At 45.7% G+C, this 25589-nt stretch overlaps 1 protein-coding gene across 1 annotated transcript in view; it reads right to left on the reverse strand.

The window, feature by feature from the left end:
- LOC122925784 (collagen alpha-1(VII) chain-like) overlaps positions 1-18140 on the reverse strand; it is a 556601-nt gene extending 538461 nt beyond the window's left edge. Inside the window, 3 exon segments of the mRNA XM_044277135.1 lie at positions 5159-5318; positions 14897-15080; positions 18065-18140. Coding sequence (XP_044133070.1) covers positions 5159-5318; positions 14897-15080; positions 18065-18140 — 420 coding nt within the window.
- Positions 18141-25589: the final 7449 nt, after the last annotated feature.

The following is a 25589-nucleotide window of genomic DNA, read 5'->3' on the forward strand; positions in this document are numbered from 1 at the left end:
CAAAAGTTTAAACTGAGAAAATTTACAATTTTAAGGGACAAATATGTTGAATCAGAATTTCATGATGTCAACAAATCCCCAAAAAGTTGGGACAAGGCCATTTTCACCACTGTGTGGCATCTCCCCTTCTTCTTACAACACTCAACAGACGTCTGGGGACCGAGGAGACCAGTTTCTAAAGTTTAGAAATAGGAATGCTCTCCCATTCTTGTCTAATACAGGCCTCTAACTGTTCAATCGTCTTGGGCCTTCTTTGTTGCACCTTCCTCTTTATGATGCACCAAATGTTCTCTATAGGTGAAAGATCTGGACTGCAGACTGGCCATTTCAGTACCCGGATCCTTCTCCTACGCAGCCATGATGTTGTGATTGATGCAGAATGTGGTCTGGCATTATCTTGTTGAAAAATGCAGAGTCTTCCCTGAAAGAGATGACGTCTGGATGGGAGCATATGTTGTTCTAGAACCTGAATATATTTTTCTGCATTGATGGTGCCTTTCCAGACATGCAAGCTGCCCATGCCACACGCACTCATGCAACCCCATACCATCAGAGATGCAGGCTTCTGAACTGAGCGTTGATAACAACTTGGGTTGTCCTTGTCCTCTTTGGTCCGGATGACATGGCGTCCCAGATTTCCAAAAAGAACTTCGAATCGTGACTCGTCTGACCACAGAACAGTCTTCCATTTTGCCACACTCCATTTTAAATGATCCCTGGCCCAGTGAAAACACCTGAGCTTGTGGATCTTGCTTAGAAATGGCTTCTTCTTTGCACTGTAGAGTTTCAGCTGGCAACGGCGGATGGCACGGTGGATTGTGTTCACTAACAATGGTTTCTGGAAGTATTCCTGAGCCCATTCTGTGATTTCCTTTACAGTAGCATTCCTGTTTGTGGTGCAGTGTCGTTTAAGGGCCCGGAGATCACGGGCATCCAGTATGGTTTTACGGCCTTGACCCTTACGCACAGAGATTGTTCCAGATTCTCTAAATCTTCGGATGATGTTATGCACAGTTGATGATGATAGATGCAAAGTCTTTGCAATTTTTCGCTGGGTAACATCTTTCTGATATTGCTCCACTATCTTTCTGCGCAACATTGTGGGAACTGGTGATCCTCTACCCATCTTGGCTTCTGAGAGACACTGCCACTCTGAGAAGCACTTTTTATACCCAATCATGTTGCCAATTGACCTAATTAGTGTTAATTGGTCTTCCAGCTCTTCGTTATGCTCAAATTTACTTTTTCCAGCCTCTGATTGCTACTTGTCCCAACTTTTTGGGGATTTGTTGACACCGTGAAAATTTGAATCAACTTATTTTTCCTTTAAAATTATACATTTACTCGGATTAAACGTTTGATCTGTCATCTACGTTCTATTACAAATAAAATATTGACATTTGCCATCTCCACATCATTGCATTCAGTTTTTATTCGCAATTTGTTTAGTGTCCCAACTTTTTGGGAATCCGGTTTGTAGTTTTTAAGTTCAGTTTTAAGATCTTTGTGAACATGTTTGTGTTTTACAGTTTTTCAACATATATATATCATAAAGTATATCTACAGTCAGGTCCATAAATATTGGGACATCGACACAATTCTAACATTTGAAATGAAACTAACAAGATGTACTTTAACTGCAGACTGTCGGCTTTAATTTGAGAGTATTTACATCCAAATCAGGTGAACAGTGTAGGAATTACAACAGTTTGCATATGTGCCTCCCACTTGTTAAGGGACCAAAAGTAATGGGACAATTGGCTTCTCAGCTGTTCCATGGCCAGGTGTGTGTTATTCTCTCATTATCCCAATTACAATGAGCAGATAAAGGTCCAGAGTTCATTTCAAATGTGCTATTTGCATTTGGAATCTGTTGCTGTCAACTCTCAAGATGAGATCCAAAGAGCTGTCACTATCAGTGAAGCAAGCCATCATTAGGCTGAAAAAAACAAAACAAACCCATCAGAGAGATAGCAAAAACATTAGGCGTGGCCAAAACAACTGTTTGGAACATTCTTAAAAAGAAGGAACGCACCAGAAAGCTCAGCAACACCAAAAGAGCCGGAGGACCACGGAAAACTACTGAATTCTTTCCCTGGTGAAGAAAACACCCTTCACAACAGTTGGCCAGATCAAGAACACTCTCCAGGAGGTAGGTGTATGTGTGTCAAATTCAACAATCAAGAGAAGACTTCACCAGAGTGAATATATAGGGTTCACCACAAGATGTAAACCATTGGTGAGCCTCAAAAACAAGAAGGCCATATTAGAGTTTGCCAAACGACATGTAAAAAAGCCTTTACAAGTCTGGAACAACATCCTATGGACAGATGAGACCAAGATCAACTTGTACCAGAGTGATGAGAAGAGAAGAGTATGGAGAAGGAAAGGAACTGCTCATGATTCTAAGCATACCACCTCATCAGTGAAGCATGGTGGTGGTAGTGTCATGGCGTGGGCATGTATGGCTGCCAATGGAACTGGTTCTCTTGTATTTATTGATGATGTGACTGCTGACAAAAGCAGCAGGATGAATTCTGAAGTGTTTCGATCAATATTATCTGCTCATATTCAGCCAAATGCTTCGGAACTCATTAAACGGCACTTCACAAAGCATACTGCAAAAGCAACCAAAGAGTTTTTTAAGGGAAAGAAGTGGAATATTGTACAATGGCCAAGTCAATCACCTGACCTGAATCCGATTGAGCATGCATTTTACTTGCTGAAGACAAAACTGGAGGTAAAATGCCCCAAGAACAAGCAGGAACTAAAGACAGTTGCAGTAGAGGCCTGGCAGAGCATCACCAGGGATGAGACCCAGCGTCTGGTCATGTCTATGCGTTCCAGACTTTAGGCTGTAATTGAAAGCAAAGGATTTACAACCAAGTATTAAAAAGTGAAAGTTTGATTTAAGATTATTATTATGTCCCATTACTTTTGGTCCCATAACAAGTGGGAGGCACATATGCAAACTGTTGTAATTCCTACACCGTTCACTTGATTTGGATGTAAATACCCTCAAATTAAAGCTCACAGTCTGCAGTTAAAGCACATCTTGTTCGTTTCATTTCAAATCCATTGTGATAGTGTATAGAGCCAAAAATGTTAGAATTGTGTCTATGTCCCAATATTTATGGACCTGACTGTATATATGTAAATCAGCCTGTTAAGGAGCCCAAGGGGCTGCACTAAACGTTCTGGAGCCCAGCCACGCCCCCTGTACAGGAGCCCAGCACCGCTCAGAGATATGGGACAGGTATATTGCGGACATGCTAGCGGCGATCTAGCCATGCATGTCCACATCTCTATAGGGTAAAAAGACGTGACAGAATCCCTTTAAGGCAGTGCTGGAAAATAATGGTGGCCACACTAAATATTGACACTTTGGGTACAGTTTGGCCATTTTCACTTAGGGGTGTACTCACTTTTGTTGCCAGCGGTTTAGACATTAATGACTGTGTGTTGAGTTACGCTGGGTTCACACCTGAGCGTTTTACAGCGCGTTCCTACGCGCTGTAAAACGCACAACAGGCAAGAACCAATGATTCCCTATGGGAATGGTTCTCACCTGGGCGTTTTACAGCGCGTACGATCGCGCTGTAAAACGCCCGACGCTCAAACAAGTGCTTGAGCTTTTTTTTGGGCGTTTGTCGCGCGTTCCCGCACATAGAAATTCGGGAACGCGCGACAATGTGTGAACGCCAATCTCTGTATGCGCGATTGTAAACGCCCGTACAATCGCGCATACAGAGCGCTCGTTTCCGAACGCTCAGGTCTGAACCCAGCGTTATTTTGAGGGCACTCCAACTTTACACTGTTATGTAGACTGACTACTTTACATTGTATCAAAGTGTCAAATCTTAAGTGTTGTCCCATGAAAAGATAGAATAAAATATTTACAAAAATGTGAGACATGTACTCACTTTTGTAGAATATTGTGTGTGAATGTATATTTTAAACGTTTTGTAGAATCTTAGCTTTTTTCCCCCTCTGGTATCAGCACTCCTCCCCATTCGGCCCAGGTGTTTTTAATTAGTAGGAGTCTGTATAAGGCCTCCTGCACACGAACGTATGTGTTCTGTTCGTGCGGCCTCCAGGACAGATTCATACCTATTCAACTTGAATGGGTCTGTGATCCGCCCGTTCTGCAAAAAGATAGAGCAAGTTCTATCTTTTTGCGGAACGGAAGTACGGAACGGAACCCCACAGAAGCACACCGTAGTGCTTCCGTAGGGCTCCGTTCCTGTAGCTGGTAGCTGCAAATACAGTGAAGGAGTTTAAGCATGCATGGGATAGGCATAAGGCCATCCTTCATATAAGATAGGGCCAGGGGCTATTCATAGTATTTAGTATATTGGGCAGACTAGATGGGCCAAATGGTTCTTATCTGCCGACACATTCTATGTTTCTATGTTCCGTGCTTCCATTCCACACCGTTCCGCATTTATGGATTTGTGGACCCATTCAAGTGAAGAGGTCTGCATCCGTGATGCGGAATGCAAACGGAACGGTGTCCGTTTATTGCATATCCGCATATGCGGTCTGCAATACGGAAACGGAACACCTACGTTCGTGTGCAGGAGGCCTAAGATTGTAGAAATTCCTACCTCCTCTCAGTTGGAGTTGTGATAAGGTGAGTTTCACACCTGTTCAAATGGTGCACTGCTCCGTGGCGGCCATTGTTGCTTTGGTGCTGTGCTGGTGGGTTGGTCGGGCCCAGTGCCAGGGTGGCTTTGCCAGACGGGGGGCGCTGTTTGACTGCTGGGTCCCGCTGCCTGCTGTTGCAGTGCTGCGGTGCCGGTGGTCGCCACGCAGCGCTGCACCAAATTTAAAGTAGGCTCCCATTCAAAGAGTCAGCCTTGTCGCGGTGAGTGGGCCTATGCTTTTTGATCAAATTGTATACTAATGCCTCATGTACAGCATGCAACATAGGGGTAGGTATATGATATATTGTGCTGAGAAGCGATGTTAATTATGCTAAGAAGCAGTTATTAGATAAAAGCATAGTATTGAGGATGTGCGATCCAGTTTCACTCTTATATTTTACACGAATATATATATATATATATATATATATATATATTCCTAGCATATGTTGATCCCTTACTACATATATCCAGATAATACTGGATATTCGAGTACTGTTGTCTCTTCTTACCTTTGGTACATCTTCTCTGGAAATGGATGGGTTAAATACTCGATCTGCCAAAAAGGCAAGGGCTTCGCCGGTTTTTGTGTCTCCCCCTTTGTATGCAACGCTTTGGAGTGCCAACAATACTTCTTGAATAGTTTCATAATCTGACAATTCAATGCTCATCCTACAATTATACGAATAGATATAATAATACAAAACATTACAATTAATATTAGCATACAGGATGTCATGTTATTTCTACAAACTATCTTTTAGAGAGCTAAAGTACACAATTACATTGCTAGATTTTATTTGAAAAAAGTTTATCATATTTTGCAGATATTTTCTATAAGAGTTTTTGACCATAAGAGTAGCACCTTGCATGCATAGTGACTGTCATGAGGGCATCCATACACAGTGTCTTCCCCTTGTGTACCCATGTACGGCCTCATGCACACGACTGTCTCGTTTTTGCGGCCCGGATGTGGACCCATTCACTTCAATGGGGCCGCAAAAGATGTGGACAGCACTCCGTGTGCTGTCCACATCCGTTGCTCCGTTCCGTGGCCCCGCAAAAAAATTTGAACATGTCCTATTCTTGTCCGTTTTTTGGACAAGAATAGGCATTTCTACAATGGGCCGCCCATTCCGTTCCGCTAATTGCGGAAGGCACACGGGCGGCTTCCGTTTTTTTGAAGACAGCAAAAAACGGAACGGGCGTGTGCATGAGGCCTAAATAGGAGGCACAAAAAAGGACTAAGGAAGTAGCATTCATAATATGACAGGAAAAGGGAGGGGGTAAGAGGTAGAGAGGTGATAAATGTGTATACATAGATACAGGTGAGTAACAAAGTACTTAAAGGAAACCTGTCACCTGGATTTCGGGTATAGAGCTGAAGACATGGGTTGCTTTTATTGTGTAAAAAACTGATTTGATACATATACAAATTAACCTGAGATGAGTCCTGTCCCTGAGATGTGTCCTGTACGTGAGATGAGTCAGGCACAGGACTCATCTCAGGTTAATTTGCATATGCATCAAATCGTTTTTTTACACAATAAAAGCACACAGAGCTATGGGGACTGGATACTGCGGATGTGCTAGCGGCCATCTAGCAACCCATGTCCTCAGCTCTATACACAAAATCCCGGTAACAGGTTCCCTTTAAATACAGTTCTCCACAGAAGACTTCTCCATTTGCAGTACATACAGTATGTAATTGCTGCTCTCACACGCTGAGTAAGAGAAAGAACATTCATAAGCACATGTATGTATAGACTATAGGTACAGCCTTCTGATCAACTTCCCCAGTCCAGCATTATGTTTTCCTTCAGAAAGTGTAGTACACTTACATAAGGAGAGCAGTTCACATCATATTAGACTTGGAATTGAACATTTCAGATTTATGCTGACACACATTCACAAAAACAGGAAAATATTGCAACCAACATTGCACCATTCACCCCTGGATATAACATAAAATAGAAGAATAGACATGAATGATGGAAACAATTGATGGCACTAAGAATGTGGAAAAAAAAATTCCCATCCCTTGTCCTATTTCTAATAGAAATGGATGGGTTGTATCATCTGGGACATGTGTAAGGCCGATTCATTGGCCTGTATTTGTGGGAGGGGCATGGCTGCCTACTTCAACGGCCGGCACCCTCCCGTAAATCGTACGACGTGCAGAGTTTCGCAGGAAGCGTGCGCTCGTACCTGGCATTTTTTCTCCAGCAGGCAGGTAAGTGGAGTCCGGTCGGCTGGCCTCTAGGTGAGTGGGGGCCACGCTCAGGACCGCATCGCTTCTTTCCTCCAGGCTGGGGGCGGACCGTAATTCACCGGGGGGGGGGGGGGGCGAGCCGCGGCGGTGACTGCGCTCCCCTCCTCCCCCGTCGGCCCCCCCCTCCCTCTATAGCAGTAACAACATTGGTGGCCAGTGTGCGGCCTCCCATTCCCCCCCCCCCCCCCCGATCATTGGTGGCAGCGTAGTTCCGATCGGAGTCCCAGTTTAATCGCTGGGGCTCCGATCGGTAACCATGGCAACCAGGAAGCTACTGCAGCCCTGGTTGCCATGGTTACTTAGCAATAGTACAATAGTAGAAGATTTATACTTACCTGCTTGCTGCTGCAATGTCTGTGACCGGCCGGGAGCTCCTCCTACTGGTAAGTGACAGTTCATTTAGCAATGCGCCGCACAGACCTGTCACTTACCAGTAGGTGGAGCTCCCGGCCGGACACGAACATCGCAGCAGCAAGCAGGTAACTATGAATCTTCTACTATTGTACTATTGCTAAGTAACCATGGCAACCAGGACTGCAGTAGCGTCCTGGTTGCCATGGTTACCGATCGGAGCCCCAGCGATTAAACTGGGACTCCGATCGGAACTCCGCTGCCACCAATGATCAGGGGGGGAGGGGGGGGGGAGATGGGAGGCCGCACACTGGCCACCAATGTTGTTACTGCTATAGAGGGAGGGGGGCCGATGGGGGGCGCACACTGTGCCACCAACGATTTATTACAATAGAGGGAGGGAGGGGGGGGCGATGGGGGGCGCACACTGTGCCACCAACGATTTATTACAATAGAGGGAGGAAGGGGGGGCCCGATGGGGGGCGCACACTGTGCCACCAACGATTTATTACAATAGAGGGAGGGAGGGGGGGCGATGGGGGGTGCACACTGTGCCACCAACGATTTATTACAATAGAGGGAGGAAGGGGAGGGCCCGATGGGGGGCGCACACTGTGCCACCAACGATTTATTACAATAGAGGGAGGGAGGGGGGGCCGATGGGGGGCGCACACTGTGCCACCAATGATTTATTACAATAGAGGGAGGAAGGGGGGGCCCGATGGGGGGCGCACACTGGCCACCAAGCTATTATTACAATAGAGGGAGGGAGGGGGGGGCCGCACTGGCCACCAATGATATTCAAACTGGGGAGGGGGGGGCTGCCTGGCAGCCCTGATCTCTTACAGGGGGATATGATAGTACAATTAACCCCATTAGGTGCCGCACCTGAAGGGGTTAATTGTGCTGATCACGGCCCCCTGTAAGAGATCGGGTGCTGCCAGGCAGCAGGGGGAAGTCATGTACACAGTTTGTAGTGTATTCTAACTAGAAGCGTCCCCATCACCATGGGAACGCCTCTGTGTTAGAATATACTGTCGGATATGAGTTTTCACGAAGTGAAAACTTAGATCTGAAAAAGCTTTTATGCAGACGGATCTTCGGAAAAAAAACGGAAAACGGCACAACGGCCACGGATGCACACAACGGTCATGTGCATGAGGCCTTAGGCTGAGGGGCACAGGATTAGGATACGATTGGCCAGGAATGTGTCTGAGTGTGGAAGGGTGCATTAGCAATGTCCCTCTAACTGCCGTAAAGTCTTTATAAGCTTTAAATAGCAAATACTTTACTGACCGACTCCAATGCTCAGCTATGCAGATTCTGGACTTTCTAGTTCTTTCTTTTGCTCTCTTTCTAGGGCAGGGATTAGCAACCTCTAACACTCCAGCTGTTCTGAAACTACATTTCCCAGAATTCTTCATTTCTATGGGAGTTACAAGAACAGCTAAACAAGTGTGCATGCTGGGAGTTGTAGTTCTCCCACAGCTGGAGTGCCAAAGGTTGCTGACCCCTGCTCTAGAGTACGGTAAAGTAAAGGCATTCTTGCTGCAAAGCTCAGATGAGTGAGCACATGTAGCTCCTCTTACTTCTTTAGCTAACACTAGAGTGAGTTAGTGGACCTATGTTCACCTCCTACACCTCCTACACCTCCTACCTTCCTATAAGGGCAGCGGCAGGATTTTATTCCAAGACACGGAGGCTCCTATTGCTTTAACTTCCTTTACTGACAACCACAGCAGCAAAGAAAAAAAAAAATGGCACACATTAACATATTGCCATGGCAACTGTCCCTCCCCACACAGCAGACCCTATAAATGTCCACCAGTCCTCATAACTTCCTCTTTCTTTGCTGCTGCCACAAGCTAAGTATACTCTGTTCTTGCAGCATCTATGTGCAGTATTATAGTTCGTTTTTATGCTTATTTTTCTTCCACTAGCCTTGCTGTTGTGTGGGGGGATATGTATTTAGATTAAGGATATCCTATATAGGTTTTTTCTTTTAGGTTTATCCGCCGTTTTTTCTCTCCACATCTTCCCTGTGCCCTTCCCGCTCCTGTCTCCCTTCTGGGGGCGGGTTCGGGGGTCATAGGGGTTGGAGTTCTTTGTCCTTTTTTCTTCCCCTGTGCGGCTTCCCGGTTTTTTCCTCGTCTCCCCCCCCCCCCCTTTTTTCTTCCGGGCGGGGGCCCGGTGCCCGCTCGGTATCACCACTTACCGCCTGTCTCTTCTCCGGCGGTAGTTCTGGTGCTGGGCCGCGATCTCGCGAGACTTCGGCCTCCGGAGTTCTCGGCGGCCATTTTCTTGTAGTCTCCACTTCGGCTTCTGCCCATTTCTTCCCTCTGGTGCGGCGCTTCTTCCCGGCGGTTGCCACGCCCACTTCCGCCCTGCGTGCGTTTCCGGTCCTTCGCTATTCCGTGCGCACACTAGCTGGGTGACTACCCCCTGTGTGTCTCCGGTTCTGTAGCTTGGCGGATTTCTTCTTTCCCTTGCGCTGACCTGCCCCCTTGTATACTTATATCTACATCTGGTTGTCTGGCTGGCCATTACCTTGGGCACATATAGATATTCGCTCTGCAGCATCATGTCTCATACTGGGCTCCCCTCACAGGTAGTTGAGACAGGGAGGGACGCACTGATGTCTTCTCCTGCACCTGCTGCTGCTGGCGCCGCGTTCACTGCGGAAGCCTTTCAGCGGTCCGTCTCTGAAGCCATCATGGCTGCTATGGGGTCTGTTACCACTACCCTCACCAGGTCCATTTCTGATGCCCTTTCAGCACGCCCTGGTGTCTCTAATGACACAATACAAGCTGAATTACCTGTACCTCACACCTCCAGAACCACTGTGATTGGTGAGTCCAATGCCACCCAGGAGAGCGCGTTATCGCGCAAAAGAGCCTCATCCCGCCGGGCAGAACGGGCGCGGAATTGGAAGTGTGCCAGAACGCACCCTGAGCGAGAGATCGACTCTGAGGTCGACTCTGATGAGGAGGTGAGACTTGAGGACATGGTTTTCCCTGAGGACGAGCTGTCCGATTCTGCCCCAGCCGACCTTGTTTCGGCTCCCGCCCCGACGCCTCCGGGCGCTTCGTCCTCTGACGGTATACAGGGGCCTTCGGGCGTCCTAACAGACCCCCTTGGAGAACCTCTTTGATCCTGACAGTCTCCACCACCCGAGATCTGCCGAATGGCTTCCCATGGATCATGTGGCACAATACCTGGAGGCCCGGGTGCGTTGCCCTCTGTCTAAAGAGGCTCGCAACAAGATGAGAGCGGAATGCCCTAGACCTATTGTGGCGAATAAGGTTTGTGAGACCCCGTCGGTGGATCCTAAAATGGTCCAATTCCTATCAAAATCAGGGTGGAACCCCAGAAGGGGCCTGGAATCGGCCTTAAAAGCGTGCCAGGACAAACTCCTGGACGTTTTCGGCCCACTAGCCAAGATCTTTGAGATGGCTGAGGTCGCCAGGGAATCCAACACATCTGTGGATCCGGAGGATCTCCGTGGGTGGATACAAAGGGCCATCTGTATACCAGGCAACGTGAATTGTTCCCTGTCTATTGAACGCCGTAAGGCTATTTTATTTAAGATCGAGCCAAAATTAGTGAACTTGTCCCTCACTGAGGCCGGAAGTGCTGCTCAGGGTCTCCTATTCGGAGATTCTTTTATTAAGGACATGGGGAGATTCGTTGGAGCCTTTACGGCTCTTGATAAGGCCCAATCTTCTATGAGGAAGGTGTTCCAGGGCCGTTTTTCCTCAAGGGCCGGCAACTTCAGGGGCCGTTCTGCCGGCCGCTCCTCCTTCCATGCCCGGGGCTCGGGCAGAGGCTCCTTCGGTCAGCGACCCTTTAATCAACGACCCTCCTTCCAGGATACAAGGCCTTCACAGAGTTTCTTTCCATCCCGAGGTGCTCCCAGCCGAAGACCGTTCAGAGGAAGTTCCGGGTTCCGTCGTCCCCTTGGTAAGTGTTCCTCATCTTCGTTCTTTTCCAGTTTGTGTAGGGGGCAGACTCCGACTTTTTTCTCATGCTTGGGAATCAATCACGTCGGACGGCTGGGTGTTAGCCACTATCCAGGGTTTCCAGATAGAACTGGTTCAGTCCCCCTATCATCTCCCTGCTCCCCCGCCTATTCCAGCTTCCGGGGCTGCGTCACTAGCCATAGACAAGGAACTCACAGAACTCTTCCTCAAGAGCGCAATCGAATTGGTTCCACACCCTTCGGTGGGTCTGCTCAGCAGTATTTTCCTGGTTCGGAAGAAAGGGGGGCAGATGCGCCCCGTCATAAACCTCAAGCCTCTGAACAGATTTGTTCGTTACAGGCACTTCAAAATGGAGGGTATCCACCTGCTCAGAGATCTCCTTCTTCAGGGGGATTGGATGGTGAAGTTAGATCTGAAGGATGCCTATCTCACTGTCCCGGTGGCGACGCCTTCCAGGGATCTCCTCCGCTTCCTATGGAAGGATCAGGTTTGGCGTTTCACCTGTCTCCCCTTCGGTCTGTCCTCGGCCCCCTGGTGTTTCACCAAGGTCATGCGCCCGGTGGTAGCTTGGCTCCGCAGTCGCGGGATCAGGTTGATCATCTACCTGGACGACCTCCTTCTCATGGCTCAGGACCCCGCTGTGCTCCGCTCGCAGTTACAGGTAACTATGAACCTCCTATCCCATTTAGGTTTCCTCATCAACTACGAGAAGTCTTCCCTGGACCCCTCAGGGTTATGGAGTTCCTCGGCTTCTCGGTGGATTCTGTCTCTGAGACTCTCAGCCTCCCTCTGGCGAAACTACGGTCCATACGCAAGGAGCTACGCAAGACGCTAGCGGCGCCTCGGATTACACTTCGCCACCTGGCGCGGATTATAGGACTCCTCTCCTCTTCCATTCAAGCGGTGTTTCCAGCTGCTCCTCCATTACCGGGCTCTGCAGCGTTTGAAGCACGCTCACCTTCAGTCCGGGGCTTCGTACGCGGATACGATCTCGCTGGATTCCGAGACTCGGGACGAGTTGCGTTGGTGGATATCGAACCTTCAGGCGTGGAATGGGAAGGCGATTTGCGGGCCTCGTCCGGATTTCACCATCGACTCCGACGCCAGCCTGCTCGGGTGGGGGGCCCACTGCGGCGGAGTTTCCACTGGAGGTCCCTGGTCTCAGGAGGAGGCCTCACTCCATATCAACGCCCTGGAACTCCTGGCCGGCTCTTTTGCCATCCGCAGTTTTGCCAAGAACAGTGCCAGTGCCTGCATTCGCCTACGCATGGACAACGTGTCGGCTGTCCGGTATGTCAACTCCATGGGAGGTACCCATTCGAGCATGCTGTCCCACTTGGCCAAGGAGTTTTGGTCCTTCTGTCTCAGCCAGCAGGTTACAGTGGTGGCGGAGTATCTCCCGGGTCTGCAGAACGTCCTGGCGGACTGGAACTCTCGGTATCTCAGGGATGGCAGCGACTGGAAGTTAGATGGTCTGGTGTTCTCACACATCTCCTCCCTCTGGGGCCCGTTCTGTATCGACCTGTTTGCCTCTCGATTGAACACTCAGTTGCCGCGCTTCTTCAGTTGGCGCCCGGATCCAGACGCGGAGGCTGTGGACGCATTCCTGCAGGATTGGCGCGGATCTCTGCTTTACGCATTTCCACCATTTGCGATGCTTCCACGGGTCCTGTCTCAGGTGCGTTGGCAACAAGCGGAGTTGGTGTTGATTGTCCCGTTTTGGACCTCTCAGTCGTGGTTCCCTCACCTGCTGGACCTGCTCATCCTGCCACCGTTGCTCCTACCGGATCTTCCAGAGCTTCTCTTAGGCGCCGGAGGCGCGCAACACCCGCTCCTGCTGGAGGGATCTCTCCGTCTGTTAGCGTGCAGAATATCAGGCGTTTCGGACAAGACGAGGAGCTTTCGGACGCGGCTAGAAGACTCTTGGAGCAGTCGTGGGCTCCTGGCACCAGAAGAGCCTATAGAGCGGCCTGGGGATCATGGACTAGTTGGTGCGTCGCACGGAGTGTGGATCCCCTTTCAGCCTCTGTCTCTGTCGTTTTAGAGTTTTTGACTTCTTTATTTGAGGCGGGTAAGGCGTACCGTACCATCAACCTCTTTCGGTCCGCAATTTCCTCCTTCCATCAGGGTTTTGAGGGTCGTCCTGCGGGGCAACACCCTCTGGTATGTCGTCTCCTTAAAGGTTCGCGTATGTCGCGGCCCCCTCGGCCGCGTTTTTCTTCCACTTGGGATGTTTCCTTGGTCTTAGATTTTTTCACGGCTTGGCCGTCTAACTCCCTTCTTTCTCTGCGCCAGCTCTCTGCCAAGCTGGTTACCCTTTTTTGTTTGGTATCTTGCAAACGGGTTTCCGATGTCAGGGCATTGGATTTCGATGCCAGGTCCTTTTCCCCGGAAGGGGTCACCTTCAATATTTCGCGCCGGACCAAGACGCATATTCGCTCGGTCTCTTATCCCAGTTTTCCGGCCATCCCAAACCTTTGCCCGGTTGCTTGTCTCCAGGAGTATGAGGCTCGTACCTCTTTGCATAGGTCGACGGACAGTCCTCAGTTGTTTCTCTCTTATCGGCGCCCTTTTGCTCCGGTTGCGACGCCCACGCTGGCTCGTTGGGTTAAATGGTGTATGTCCTTGGCAGGCGTGGATACCTCAGTGTTCACGGCTCATTCGTCTAGGAGTGCAGCTTCCACCTCTATGTTGGTGTCTGGAGCTCGCTTGGAGGACATTATGAGGATTGCCGACTGGTCTCGTGTTTCAACTTTTAAGGAATTTTACTTTCGTCCTTCTCGTCATGCTTTTTCCTCTGTTGTCATGCAGCTTTGAACTTGCAATAGGAGCCTCCGTGTCTTGGAATAAAATTGTTGGATTTTACTAGTCTATGACGTAAAGTCATGATTTTATGAAAGACACGGAGGCGAGTATTGCCCTCCCTTTATGTTTTCCCTCCCTTGGGCTTTGTTTATTTATTATGTACAGTGTCATTTCGAATGATTCATGTTACTGTCTTTGATTGCCTAACATATTTGCAGGTGTTCGGATGCGGATGGAACATTTCCTTTTATGCATTTTTTATTCTCTTGCAGGTTGAATAGGATGGCGATTTGCATCCAGGTGTACTTACGGGGTACCTTCTGCCTGTTCCAGTTCGGCAGTTCCGTGTTCGCAGGAGGACTCCTTGTTTCCATCTGTTCCGTGAATGGAGTTGATCGCTGTCCCTCCGGCTTTCCAGTTCTGCGGGTTTGCGGTTCCTGAGGTCCGTTTCAGAAGTATCCAGTATCGGTTCCGGTAGAGGTGGCATTCGCCAAGAAAGAGGAAGTTATGAGGACTGGTGGACATTTATAGGGTCTGCTGTGTGGGGAGGGACAGTTGCCATGGCAATATGTTAATGTGTGCCATTTTTTTTTTTCTTTGCTGCTGTGGTTGTCAGTAAAGGAAGTTAAAGCAATACTCGCCTCCGTGTCTTTCATAAAATCATGACTTTACGTCATAGACTAGTAAAATCCAACAATTGTTAACCCTGACTGATCCATACAGAGTTATACTGGGTTATACAAAACATGTCAGAACATTATGCAACAAGAAACAAATTGCAGTACCCTATTCTGGGATACTGCACACTGAAGTGAATTGACAATCGGCAAACTGTGTGTTACCTTGGGGAATCTCCATAAACCGCAACTCCAAATCGCATTCCTTCCTTCCCAAGTGCCTCTGTATTCTGAAATGAGCTAATCATACTTCTAATAAAGTCTTTAATAATCTGAAAGTTGTCTTCTCCCACGCTCCAAGACTCATCTACAAGGAATACAATGTCGGCGGCCTCTGCAGACCTGCAGTCTATGAAATATCAAAACACAAGTGTAAAATGCTTAATGGGGAAATTACATTATAATGAAAGCATTGCTGCTCCCCTGTATTGTTATTTAGATACTGCAGTGTTGATATGGTTCAATATTTTTTTATTACAACATGGACATACATATACACTTACTTGTATCTAGTGCTCTTTTTAAAGTATACTGTCAAGTGTCATTTGGAACCTCTATCAGATGTCCAAACAAACATCATTTAGACCCTTTCCATGTAAAGAGGACCTTCCACTTCTACATGTCTGCTTTAGTAGCTACTTAAATTTCCTATCTAATAACAGTTTTGGAGCATCTATTATAATGACTCTAGGTTGTGTCATTTTTATATTATTCCTATGAATGAATTAGCAGCAGTCTGCAATAAAAGGTTCAGTTGGTGGTTACCAGTTGGGAGTGTGTCCCTGCATATCTGCATCTGGCAGCAATGATTGGATAGTAGCAGACTGTGCAGGGATACACCCACAACTTCTAACACCCAGATTTACTTTTATTGCAGACTGCTGGCACTCCGTTCATAAACATCTAGTAGAAATAATGGAAGAATGGCACATCATAAGAATGGGTGCTTCAGAATTGTTATTACATGGTGAGTGCAAGTACAGTAGTAACTAAAACAGACATGTCTGTAGAGGTCTCACATGTCCTCTTTAATTGACAATACAGGACCTACTGTCCAAGGTGGATTAAAGTCTACAGATAACTTCTCTATTATTGTTTTTTTATACACATTTTGGGCTAAAAAACATTTTTGTAATAGGTTTTTCTGAAAAATAAATGTTGCTTTGTTTGGTTCTGCAGGTTTTATGTTTTACAGTACATAATAGCTGCAGAAAGGTGGTCTGTGATAAACCCATCAGACTGTCTAACGGCTTACTCTGCAGCCTCTTTGTGACCTCTCTTGAATAATCTTCTATGCTGATTTAAGCCAAAATCTACTTTCGAATTTGTGCATAAATCATCTTAAAAGATGAGAGAGAGGTGCTGGAGAGTGAGCCATCGGACAACCAGTCTGATGGGTTTATCAGTGAATGGTATTCTGCAGCTACTATGTAATGTGAGACATAGAACCTGAAGATGTGTTACGGCAATAGTTGTGGAACCACTGTGCCAGCCAATCGGTTTGCCTTTGGTCTAGACCTAAGGGCCCCCTAGTGTTCACCCACTAACCTCTATACAGGAATGTGGACTTCACTTTCTATTCACAGGTACATCAGTGGTACCAGCACCTACACTACTTTTAAGTTACTAAACACCACATGACCTACATCACAACAGGGGTGTTCCCCTTTAAACAATCATAAAAAGTGATTTTTCTGGAGGTCTACTTCAAAGGTTCTGGTTAATGAGGAGGTTCTTAATGATTTAGATTCCAAGCTTCAATTTTATATTAAAACTAATCATGTTGGGGATGCCCCTTTCCCTATTAGATGGGAGGCAAAGAAGGCCTACATTCAAGTGGAATGTATTGCTTTTTGCTTAAAAATAAAGGAAACAAGAAATAAAATGTTAGTCCCAGTGCCTCTTCAAATCTCTGTTGTTGAGCTTGAACAAAAGAACGTCAGCTTTGGTGTACCAGGCTGAACTTTTAGAGCTCTGGAACCAGCTAAATAATATCATTAATTCCCACATAGCCAAAAACTTTTTATGTGCAAAACATAAGATATTTGCCTATGTATTGTACTAAGATTGCCTGTTTTTTTTCCCCACCGGCAATTACAATATTATTGCTGGTAATTTTATCAGTTTCAATGGTTACTCCGTCTGCCGCATTAAAGCTGCTGACTGAGGAAGTAGAAGGAACAGAGCACAGCATGTGCGGCATCCCAGCTGCTTAGAATTGCGTGCTCTAACTCCATATATGGCTTGGGAGTCCCTGTTGTCCCTATGTCGATATATGGAATCAGTGCTATGACCATAAAACATTTATGACAGAAAATAAATTTGAAATTACAAAAAAATTGCAATTACGAAAAAATATATAAAATGATACGTCTGATATATATAAATACATAATACATGGAAACTACTACTGAGTTTTTTTTTAGCCATAATATATCTGCAGCAGTTTAATATTGAGCTCTATAGCTCAGTGATTAAGACTATTGCCTTTAATGTACATGGTTGTGAGTTCAAATCCTGGCAGAAAAACTTCAGAAATAGAGGCTAAATAAAAGTTAAATACACAGGGTGTTTCCAACAGTGAAAAGTTTTTATTGAAAAAAAAGGAGCAAAACTTAAAATATGATCAAATGACACTTTTTTAACCTGTGTAACCTTGGCCAGTATTTTTTGTTGGGAAAGGTGGCAGTCAGCACTCAAAAAATCAGGACGTTCTGTGAGGTGCACAAACCTGGTGCACTAGGGTAGAAGCTAGAATGGATTTGTTAGAAGGATGCTTGCAACGTCACTGGTCAAATGCTCCTTAATGTTCACATGACCAAATGTGTATAGGACAGAGCTTCTTTCTACACGGACTGCTGGAGCTAGTGGAGGTACTTTGGGAGAGAGGGGGTTCTCTATGCCTGCAAGCGGCCATGTAAGGGAAGGTCTAGTGGTTGCAGTGCAATCCTGGGGTACATTCTGTATGATGACCCGCTCCATTGCTGTAGCCTGTTGTGAGGGAGGAGAACTCATTCCTGTGAGGGGAGGGGGCATGTGGCATATTCTGGGGGCAATGAGGTTGCAGAACTGTCTGTGGGGGCTTTATGGAGTGTATATCTGTGAAAGGGGTGCATTTGGCGTATTCTAGGGGCCATGAGGGTGCAGATCTGTGTGGGGGCTTTATCGGTTGTAAATCTGTGAGGGAGGGCCAGAATCAACGGAATGTGACTGTGTTGTTGGTGCGTTATTACAAGACTTGGGGCCCCACTTTTGATTTTTCCAAGGGCCACAATTTTTCTAAAACTGGCCCTGATCACACATGCACTCATCTTCTAAAATCTTTTAACTTACCTTCTAGCTGAGCCATCACCGTCCATTCAGTCAAAAGAAATGTGAGGGTTAAAATCCTTAACTGTAATGATATCATCATAAGCTCCAATTATCTAATTGATCTTGGCTTTTATTCTCCTTATATTACAAGTCCTGAAAGAAAATAGTACATTATAGATGGCATGTAACTTGCTATTTACAGTGATTGCAATAAGTAGACCTCTGGTTATACACACAATACATACACAAGCTAATATACAACATAATTACATCTTATGCCTTATGCCTAATATACCTTCACTAAAATAATTACTCCTTCAATCAAAATAGATCAGTAATGAAGGTTCCATTGATCTATAGTTTGTCTAGAGAGCAACTGTACCAAAATTGCGTCTTCAAGCCTGATCGTGATATATTTGATTTACACTGGTCTCCCATTCTCTTTCTTTGAAAGTGAATAAGACAGAGGATAAACAGCCAGACAGCCCCAATAATCGTGATAGTGACAGTGTCCTCTTATGACTGTACTAGCCAAAGTGCCTCCATAACATTCACGTCCGCGGTGGCCACAAAATAATGATAGCAATAATAATGTTCCCACAACAGTGCATATATAGCCATGATGGCACAGGTGGTTCTCATATTCTGGGTTGCATCTGGCCAATGCATCTAAATAGAAGAAGTGGAACAACACTCACTATTTACTCAAAACAAATCATGTCACTATGTACACTATGCCACATATATATGGTCAACAGAGGCATATCCAAGATGAAGTCCTATTATAAAGCCATTCCTCTAAGGGACGTTTACCCTCCTGATTGGTTCCATAATAGCATGTGACTAGACCACAATACTCTGCATAGTGAATACAGTGACATGCTAGTTTGAAAAAGGCTGTTTAGCTCAATAGTGAGCGCTGTTCCACTTCTTCTACCATAACAGGTAATGATATTGGGTATTGATAACAGGAAACAGGTTCTCCTAAAACACTAAAAACTCCATTATGAACTCAAGCATTCAATTTTCTAAAAGGGGATAAGTTCAACATGGCATACAAAATATTTAATAATTGCCATACATCAAATTCCAAATTTCTAAAAAGTCCAAATGATCCTCCATATTAACTTAAAGTCTATTTGCACCTTTGGGGGATTCTTTCTTACAATTGCATTGTAATAGTTTTGAGCTAAATTCATTTTTTTCAATTGGTTTTTATTAAACATTTTGAGCTCTTTTCTCTGTGCAGCCTTGAGATTCTCTAATAACAGGCTCAGAATTTTTACATTGTTCTGTCAGGCAGCTCAGCTGATGGCCCCTTATCTCTGACCTCCTAAACTCTCATCATAGCTCAATTCTTATCTTATTCATAAGAATGTGGCTTAAATACGAGACTATGACCTTTTAGTAATTTAGAGATAAGGTTTATTAGATGACCAGCACAAAGTGAAACTATAATTCACACAGCTAGACAAACAGTTAAGCCTTTGTGACAGAACGGCTGATTATTTTTAATAAAAACCAAGTGAAGAAAAGATTTTTTGCTCAAAATGAGTAAATGCAATCTTAAAAATGCCCCAGAAAGTGTACATAGCCTTTAACTCTGTATTGACGTAGAGTGACAAACAACTGATAAAGCTGCAAGATGTACTGTATATGTTGATTGAGGTTGATTAGACAGCTCCGAAGTTAAACACAATCATAATGATATTCACTCACCTATAAAAAATAGTCACCATAGCTGTCAAAACCTTTCTAGATACAATATTACTAACAGAAAGGCAAAGCATGCACTTTCTAAGAAAATATATATTCCCTGCCTTATTTGAATTTCAAGGGGCCATTCATCTGGAAATTTGTTGGCATATCAATAGAATATGCCATAAATCTCTGGGACCCCTCCTTTGGCAAGAATGGGGCTATGCTGTAAATGGAGGACATTGTTTACTTGAGAGGCCACCTCTCCATTCAATACTTCCATCCATCACGCTTTATTGCCTACTGTAGGGAAGATAATGTGAGAGGAATGTGTTATCTGCTAGCATAATAGTAGATTGTAGAAATAGGATGATAATGTGACAGCTTTATTGTTCGATAGTAGAATACATGGAGTGACATATCGAGAAAACCATCCACCAGTGGTTGTTTTATTTTTTTTAATTTTTTTATAGGTCAATAATGCAAAGCTGGATAACCCTTTAATGTTTAAAGGGGTTATCCTGTGAAATACATTTATCACAGATTCACAGGACAGGTGATGAATGACTGATCACTGGGAGTCTGCTGCTAGTTCTATAATAATGTGACATAATGTGAATTAACTGAACAATCGATGGAAAACATTCAAACTTATCGGCTCAATGACTAAGTGCTGCTTTTAGCAACAAACTCATTTACAATAGCCAATACAGCCTTGAGCAAGGTGATTATGAAAGCTTTCAGTAGACACAGATGATGCTCCTCACCTGGAAATGACCACCAGATCCTCGTTGACTAACTTTTAAAACAAGCAATCATTCATTTGTTAGTGGTTTGAAAGGTCATGCCATGTTCAGGGGACTTTAGTCATATGGTTGGATGATACAGTACATCTTCAAAGAAGAGTGCTGTATGGCTATTGCATAGCTCCTCAGGGCACTGTTAAAATGTTATGCAGACTATTACCTAGTCAGGATTGTTAGGCCTCATGCACACGACCGTTGTGTGCATCCGTGGCCGTTGTTCCGTTTTCCGTGATTTTCTGCGGACCCATTGACTTTCAATGGGTCCGTTGAAAACTCGGAAAATGCACCATTGTTTATCAGTGGCCGTGATTCGTGTTTCCCGTCCGTCAAAAAAATATGACCTGTCCAATTTTTTTGACGGACAATGGTTCACGGACCCATTCAAGTCAATGGGTCCGTGAAAGAACACGGATGCACACAAGATTGGCATCCGCGTCCGTGATCCGTGGCCGTAGGTTACTTTCATACAGATGGATCCGAAGATCCGTCTGCATAAAAGCTTTTTCAGAGCTGAGTTTTCACTTTGTGAAAACTCAGATCCGACAGTATATTCTAACACAGAGGCATTCCCATAGTGATGGTGATGCTTCTAGTTAGAATATACTAAGAACTGTGTACATGACTGCCCCCTGCTGCCTGGCAGCACCCGATCTCTTACAGGGGGCTGTGATCTGTACAATTAACCCCTCAGGTGCCACACCTGAGGGGTTAATTGTGCATATCATAGCCCCCTATAAGAGATCAGGGGCTGTCAGGCAGCAGGGGGCAGACCCCCCCTCCCTCCCCAGTTTTAATTTCATTGGTGGCCAGTGCGGCCCCCCCCCGGTCCCCCCCTCCCTCCATTCCTCTCTTGTATTAGTTTCATTGGTGGCCAGTGTGCAGCCTCCTCCCCCCCCCCCCCCCGATCATTGGTGGCAGCGGAGAGTTCCGATCGGAGTCCCAGTTTAATTGCTGGGGCTCCAATCGGTAACCATGGCAACCAGGACGCTACTGCAGTCCTGGTTGCCATGGTTACTTAGAAATATTAGAAGCATCATACTTACCTGCTGCGCTGTCTGTGACCGACCGGGCGCTCCTCCTACTGGTAAGTGACAGATCATTAAGCAATGCGCCGCACAGACCTGTCACTTACCAGTAGGAGGAGCTCCCGGCCGGTCACAGAGAGCGCAGCAGGTAAGTATGATGCTTCTAATATTGCTAAGTAACCATGGCAACCAGGACTGCAGTAGCGTCCTGGTTGCCATGGTTACCGATCGGAGCCCCAGCGATTAAACTGGGACTCCGATCGGAACTCTCCTCTGCCACCAATGATCGGGGGGGAGAGAGGGGAGGCCGCACACTGGCCACCAATGAAAATAATACAATAGAGGGAGGGAGGGGGGCCGGGGGTGGGGCGCACACTGGCCACCAATGAAACTAATACAATAGAGGGAGGGAGGGGGGGCCGGGGGGGGTGCACACTGGCCACCAATGAAACTAATACAATAGAGGGAGGTCGGGGGGGGCCGCACACTGGCCACCAATGAAACTAATACAATGGAGGGGGGGAGGGGAGGAGGCCGGGGGGGGGGGGACGCACACTGGCCACTAATGAAGTTAATACAATAGAGGGAGGGAGGGGGGCCTGGGGGGGCCACGCAGGCCACCAATGAAATTAAAACTGGGGAGGGAGGGGGGTCTGCCCCCTGCTGCCTGGCAGCCCCTGATCTCTTACAGGGGACTATGATATGCATAATTAACCCCCCTCAGGTGCGGTACCTGAGGGGTTAATTGTGCTGATCACAGCCCCCTGTAAGAGATCGGGTGCTGCCAGGCAGCAGGGGGCATTCATGTACACAGTTCTTAGTATATTCTAACTTGAAGTGTCCTCATCACTATGGGAACGCCTCTGTGTTAGAATATACTGTCGGATCTGAGTTTCACAATCTAACTCATATCCAACAGTATATTTTAACATAGATAGAGGTGTTCCCATGGTGATGGGGACGCTTCAAGTTAAAATATACCATCGGATTGGAGAAAACTCTGATCCAATGGTATAATAGGGACTCCTGACTTTACATTGAAAGTCAATGGGGGACGGATCCGTTTGCTATTGCACCATATTGTGTCAACATCAAACGGATCCGTCCCCATTGACTTGCATTGTAAGTCAGGACGGATCCGTTTGGGTCCGCGCGGCCAGACGGACACAAACAATTTTTTCTTCATGTCCGTGGATCCTCCAAAAATCAAGGAAGACCCACGGAAGAAAAAACGGACACGGATAACGGACCTACAGACCCTGTTTTTGCGGACCTTAAAAAAAAAGGTTGTGTGCATGAGGCCTTATCTGAATGATTTTTCCTTTCTCTTACACAATCTCTTGCGACATAAAAAAACACCAATAACACTTCAGTCAAGCTATGGTCAATCTGAGAAGAGTAGAATATATTAAAATAAATGAACTATATTGGTGAGTACTTACATGGAATACTAACTGTGGAAACAGTGGGTAAATGGGAAAAGGCTATTTTATGCACTAATTTCATACTTCTCATTTTAGCAGATCAAAAAGAAAAGGCTCCTTTAAATGATGGGATTTTTTATTTTATTTTAAACAGGTAGAAATGGCATGTATTCCAAACACAAGACAGAATTGGGGTCAAATAATAGCATTAGCCAAAATAAAATAAAAATCCCATTATAATCAATGAGATGTAAACAAATACTTTTCTGTAAGCACAAATGTAAACAGGGAACAAAGCCTTATCTTGTATTTATTTTTGATACAATATCAGATAAAAAATATTATATCTGGAGCCTGTAAAGGAAACTAGGGGTAGATATCCTGTGCTTACTATCAAAGCAAAACTGAATATCACACAAGACTTAAGGCATCACCTCTGTGGTAAACCTGTCTTTTTAATCTCCCTAATGGTGTCGGAGTTGTGAGAAGTGATGTCCCTGTTCTTTTTCATCCTGTTAAAAATATAGATTTTGCTCATTTAAGGGTGTTCTGCTTTCTTTAAGTAATGCCATGTCATTTGGCTACTGACCTCCACAGCTCTTCATTGTACTTTAGCTTAGATCATAGTAAATGCAAAGAACATTTCTTAACTGTCCCAAAAATCGAATGTCCACATGGATATATTTTTCTACTTCAAAGTGCCATCTAGATCCATGATATACAGTGAGGAACAGAAGTATTTGAACACCCTGCAATTTTGCAAGTTCTCTCATTGTAGGTGCATTCCCACTCTGATAGACAGAATTTAAAAAAAAAATAAAAAAAATAAGGAAATCACAGTGTATGATTTTTAAAGAAAAGATTTGTCTTGCACTGCTGAACATAAGTATTTGAACACCTGATAAAGTCAGTGTTAATATTTGGTACAGAAGCATTTGTTTGCAATTACAGAGGTCAAATGTTTCCTGTAGTTCTTGACCAGGTTTGCACACCCTTTAACAGGGATTTTGTCCCTCTCCTCCTCACAGATCTCCTCTAGATCTGTCAGGTTTTGGGGCTGTCGCTGAGTCACACAGAGTTTCAGCTCCCTCCAAAGATGTTCTATTGGATTTAGGTCTGGAAACTGGCTAGGCCACTCCAGAACCTTGATATGCTTCTTACGGAGCCACTCCTTGGTTATTCTGGCCTGTGTGCTTCGGATTGTTGTCATGTTGGAAGACCCAGCCATGACCCATCTTCAATGCCCTGACTGAAGGAGGTTGTTGCTCAAAATCTCACAATAAATGGCCCCATTCATACTCCCCTTAATACAGTGCAGTCGTCCTGTTCCTTTCACAGAAAAGCACCCCCAAAGCATGATGTTACCACCCCCATGCTTCACAGTAGGGATGGTGTTCTTGGGATGCAACTCATCCTTCTTTTTCCTCCAAACACGACAAGTGAAGTTTAGACCAAAAAGTTCTACTTTGGTCTCATCTGACCACATTACTTTCTCCCATGCCTCCTCTGGATCATCCAGATGGTCATTGACAAACTTCAGACAGGCCTGGACATGTGATGACTTGAGCAGGGGAAGCTTCCGTACAATGCATGATTTGAAACCATGACGGTGTAGTGTTCTACCGACAGTGACCTTTGAAACTGTGTTCCCAGCTCTCTTCATGTCATTGACCAGCTCCTCGCTTGTAGTTCTGGGCTGATTCCTCACCTTTCTTATCATCAATGATACTGTCACCACCAGACATCTGAGAAGCTCTGACAGACGTCCTTCAGAACCTCCTCCTTGAGGTTCCTTTTGTTTTGCTTTCATTTTCTCATCTCGTTAGCCTCTCTCAGCTGTCATGTAGTTGCACTGATTGCATCCCTTTAAATCCCTTCCCATACTGCATCACTTTGCGGTTTATATTCCTTCCTGGAGGGTGTCCATGCTAATCCTACTACTGAGTCTTCTACAGATAAGTTTTGTTCATTCATTTGTGTTTTCCTGTTTGCTGGATCCCAGGTGACCCTGATTCCCTCCGTATCAAGTGTAGGGAGCCGGTGGTCATGTCCCCTCACTATTATAGGGTGTTCAGGTGTTATACAGTCGAGGTACGAGGATATGTGATCATCTACCATTGAGATTTTTGATAGGCTGAGCAGTTAGGGAGAGAGCCAGGTCTGTTGCAGGGCTCTCCCTTTTGTTCCTTAGTTTTTGATCCAGTCAGTCGGATCTTCATTTTGTGTCTTCTTGTTTTCTGTACACCTTCCGTGACATTATAAACCGCCAAAACCGTCTTAAGCATGAATCCGGTTTCAACCTTGATTGACCTCATGCAGGGTCTTTCACTGGAGGTAGAAGATCTCCGGAAAACTGTCTCTCAGTTTGAGGTGACCGTTTCTGCTTGCGTTCATGGAATTTGTTCTGAGCCTAAAATCTCGCTTCCGGATACGTTCTCCGGGGGTAGTGAGAAATTTGTTTGTTTTAGAGAGGCTTGCAAACTCCATTTTCGCCTACTTCCCCATTCCTCTGGTCATGAGGAGCGGTGGGTGGGGATCATCATATCGCTGCTTAGAGATAACGCTTAGTCCTGGGCCCTTTCGCTGCCGGTTG

Source organism: Bufo gargarizans, chromosome 2 (assembly GCF_014858855.1).
Source record: "Bufo gargarizans isolate SCDJY-AF-19 chromosome 2, ASM1485885v1, whole genome shotgun sequence".
NCBI classification, from domain to species: Eukaryota; Metazoa; Chordata; class Amphibia; order Anura; family Bufonidae; genus Bufo; species Bufo gargarizans.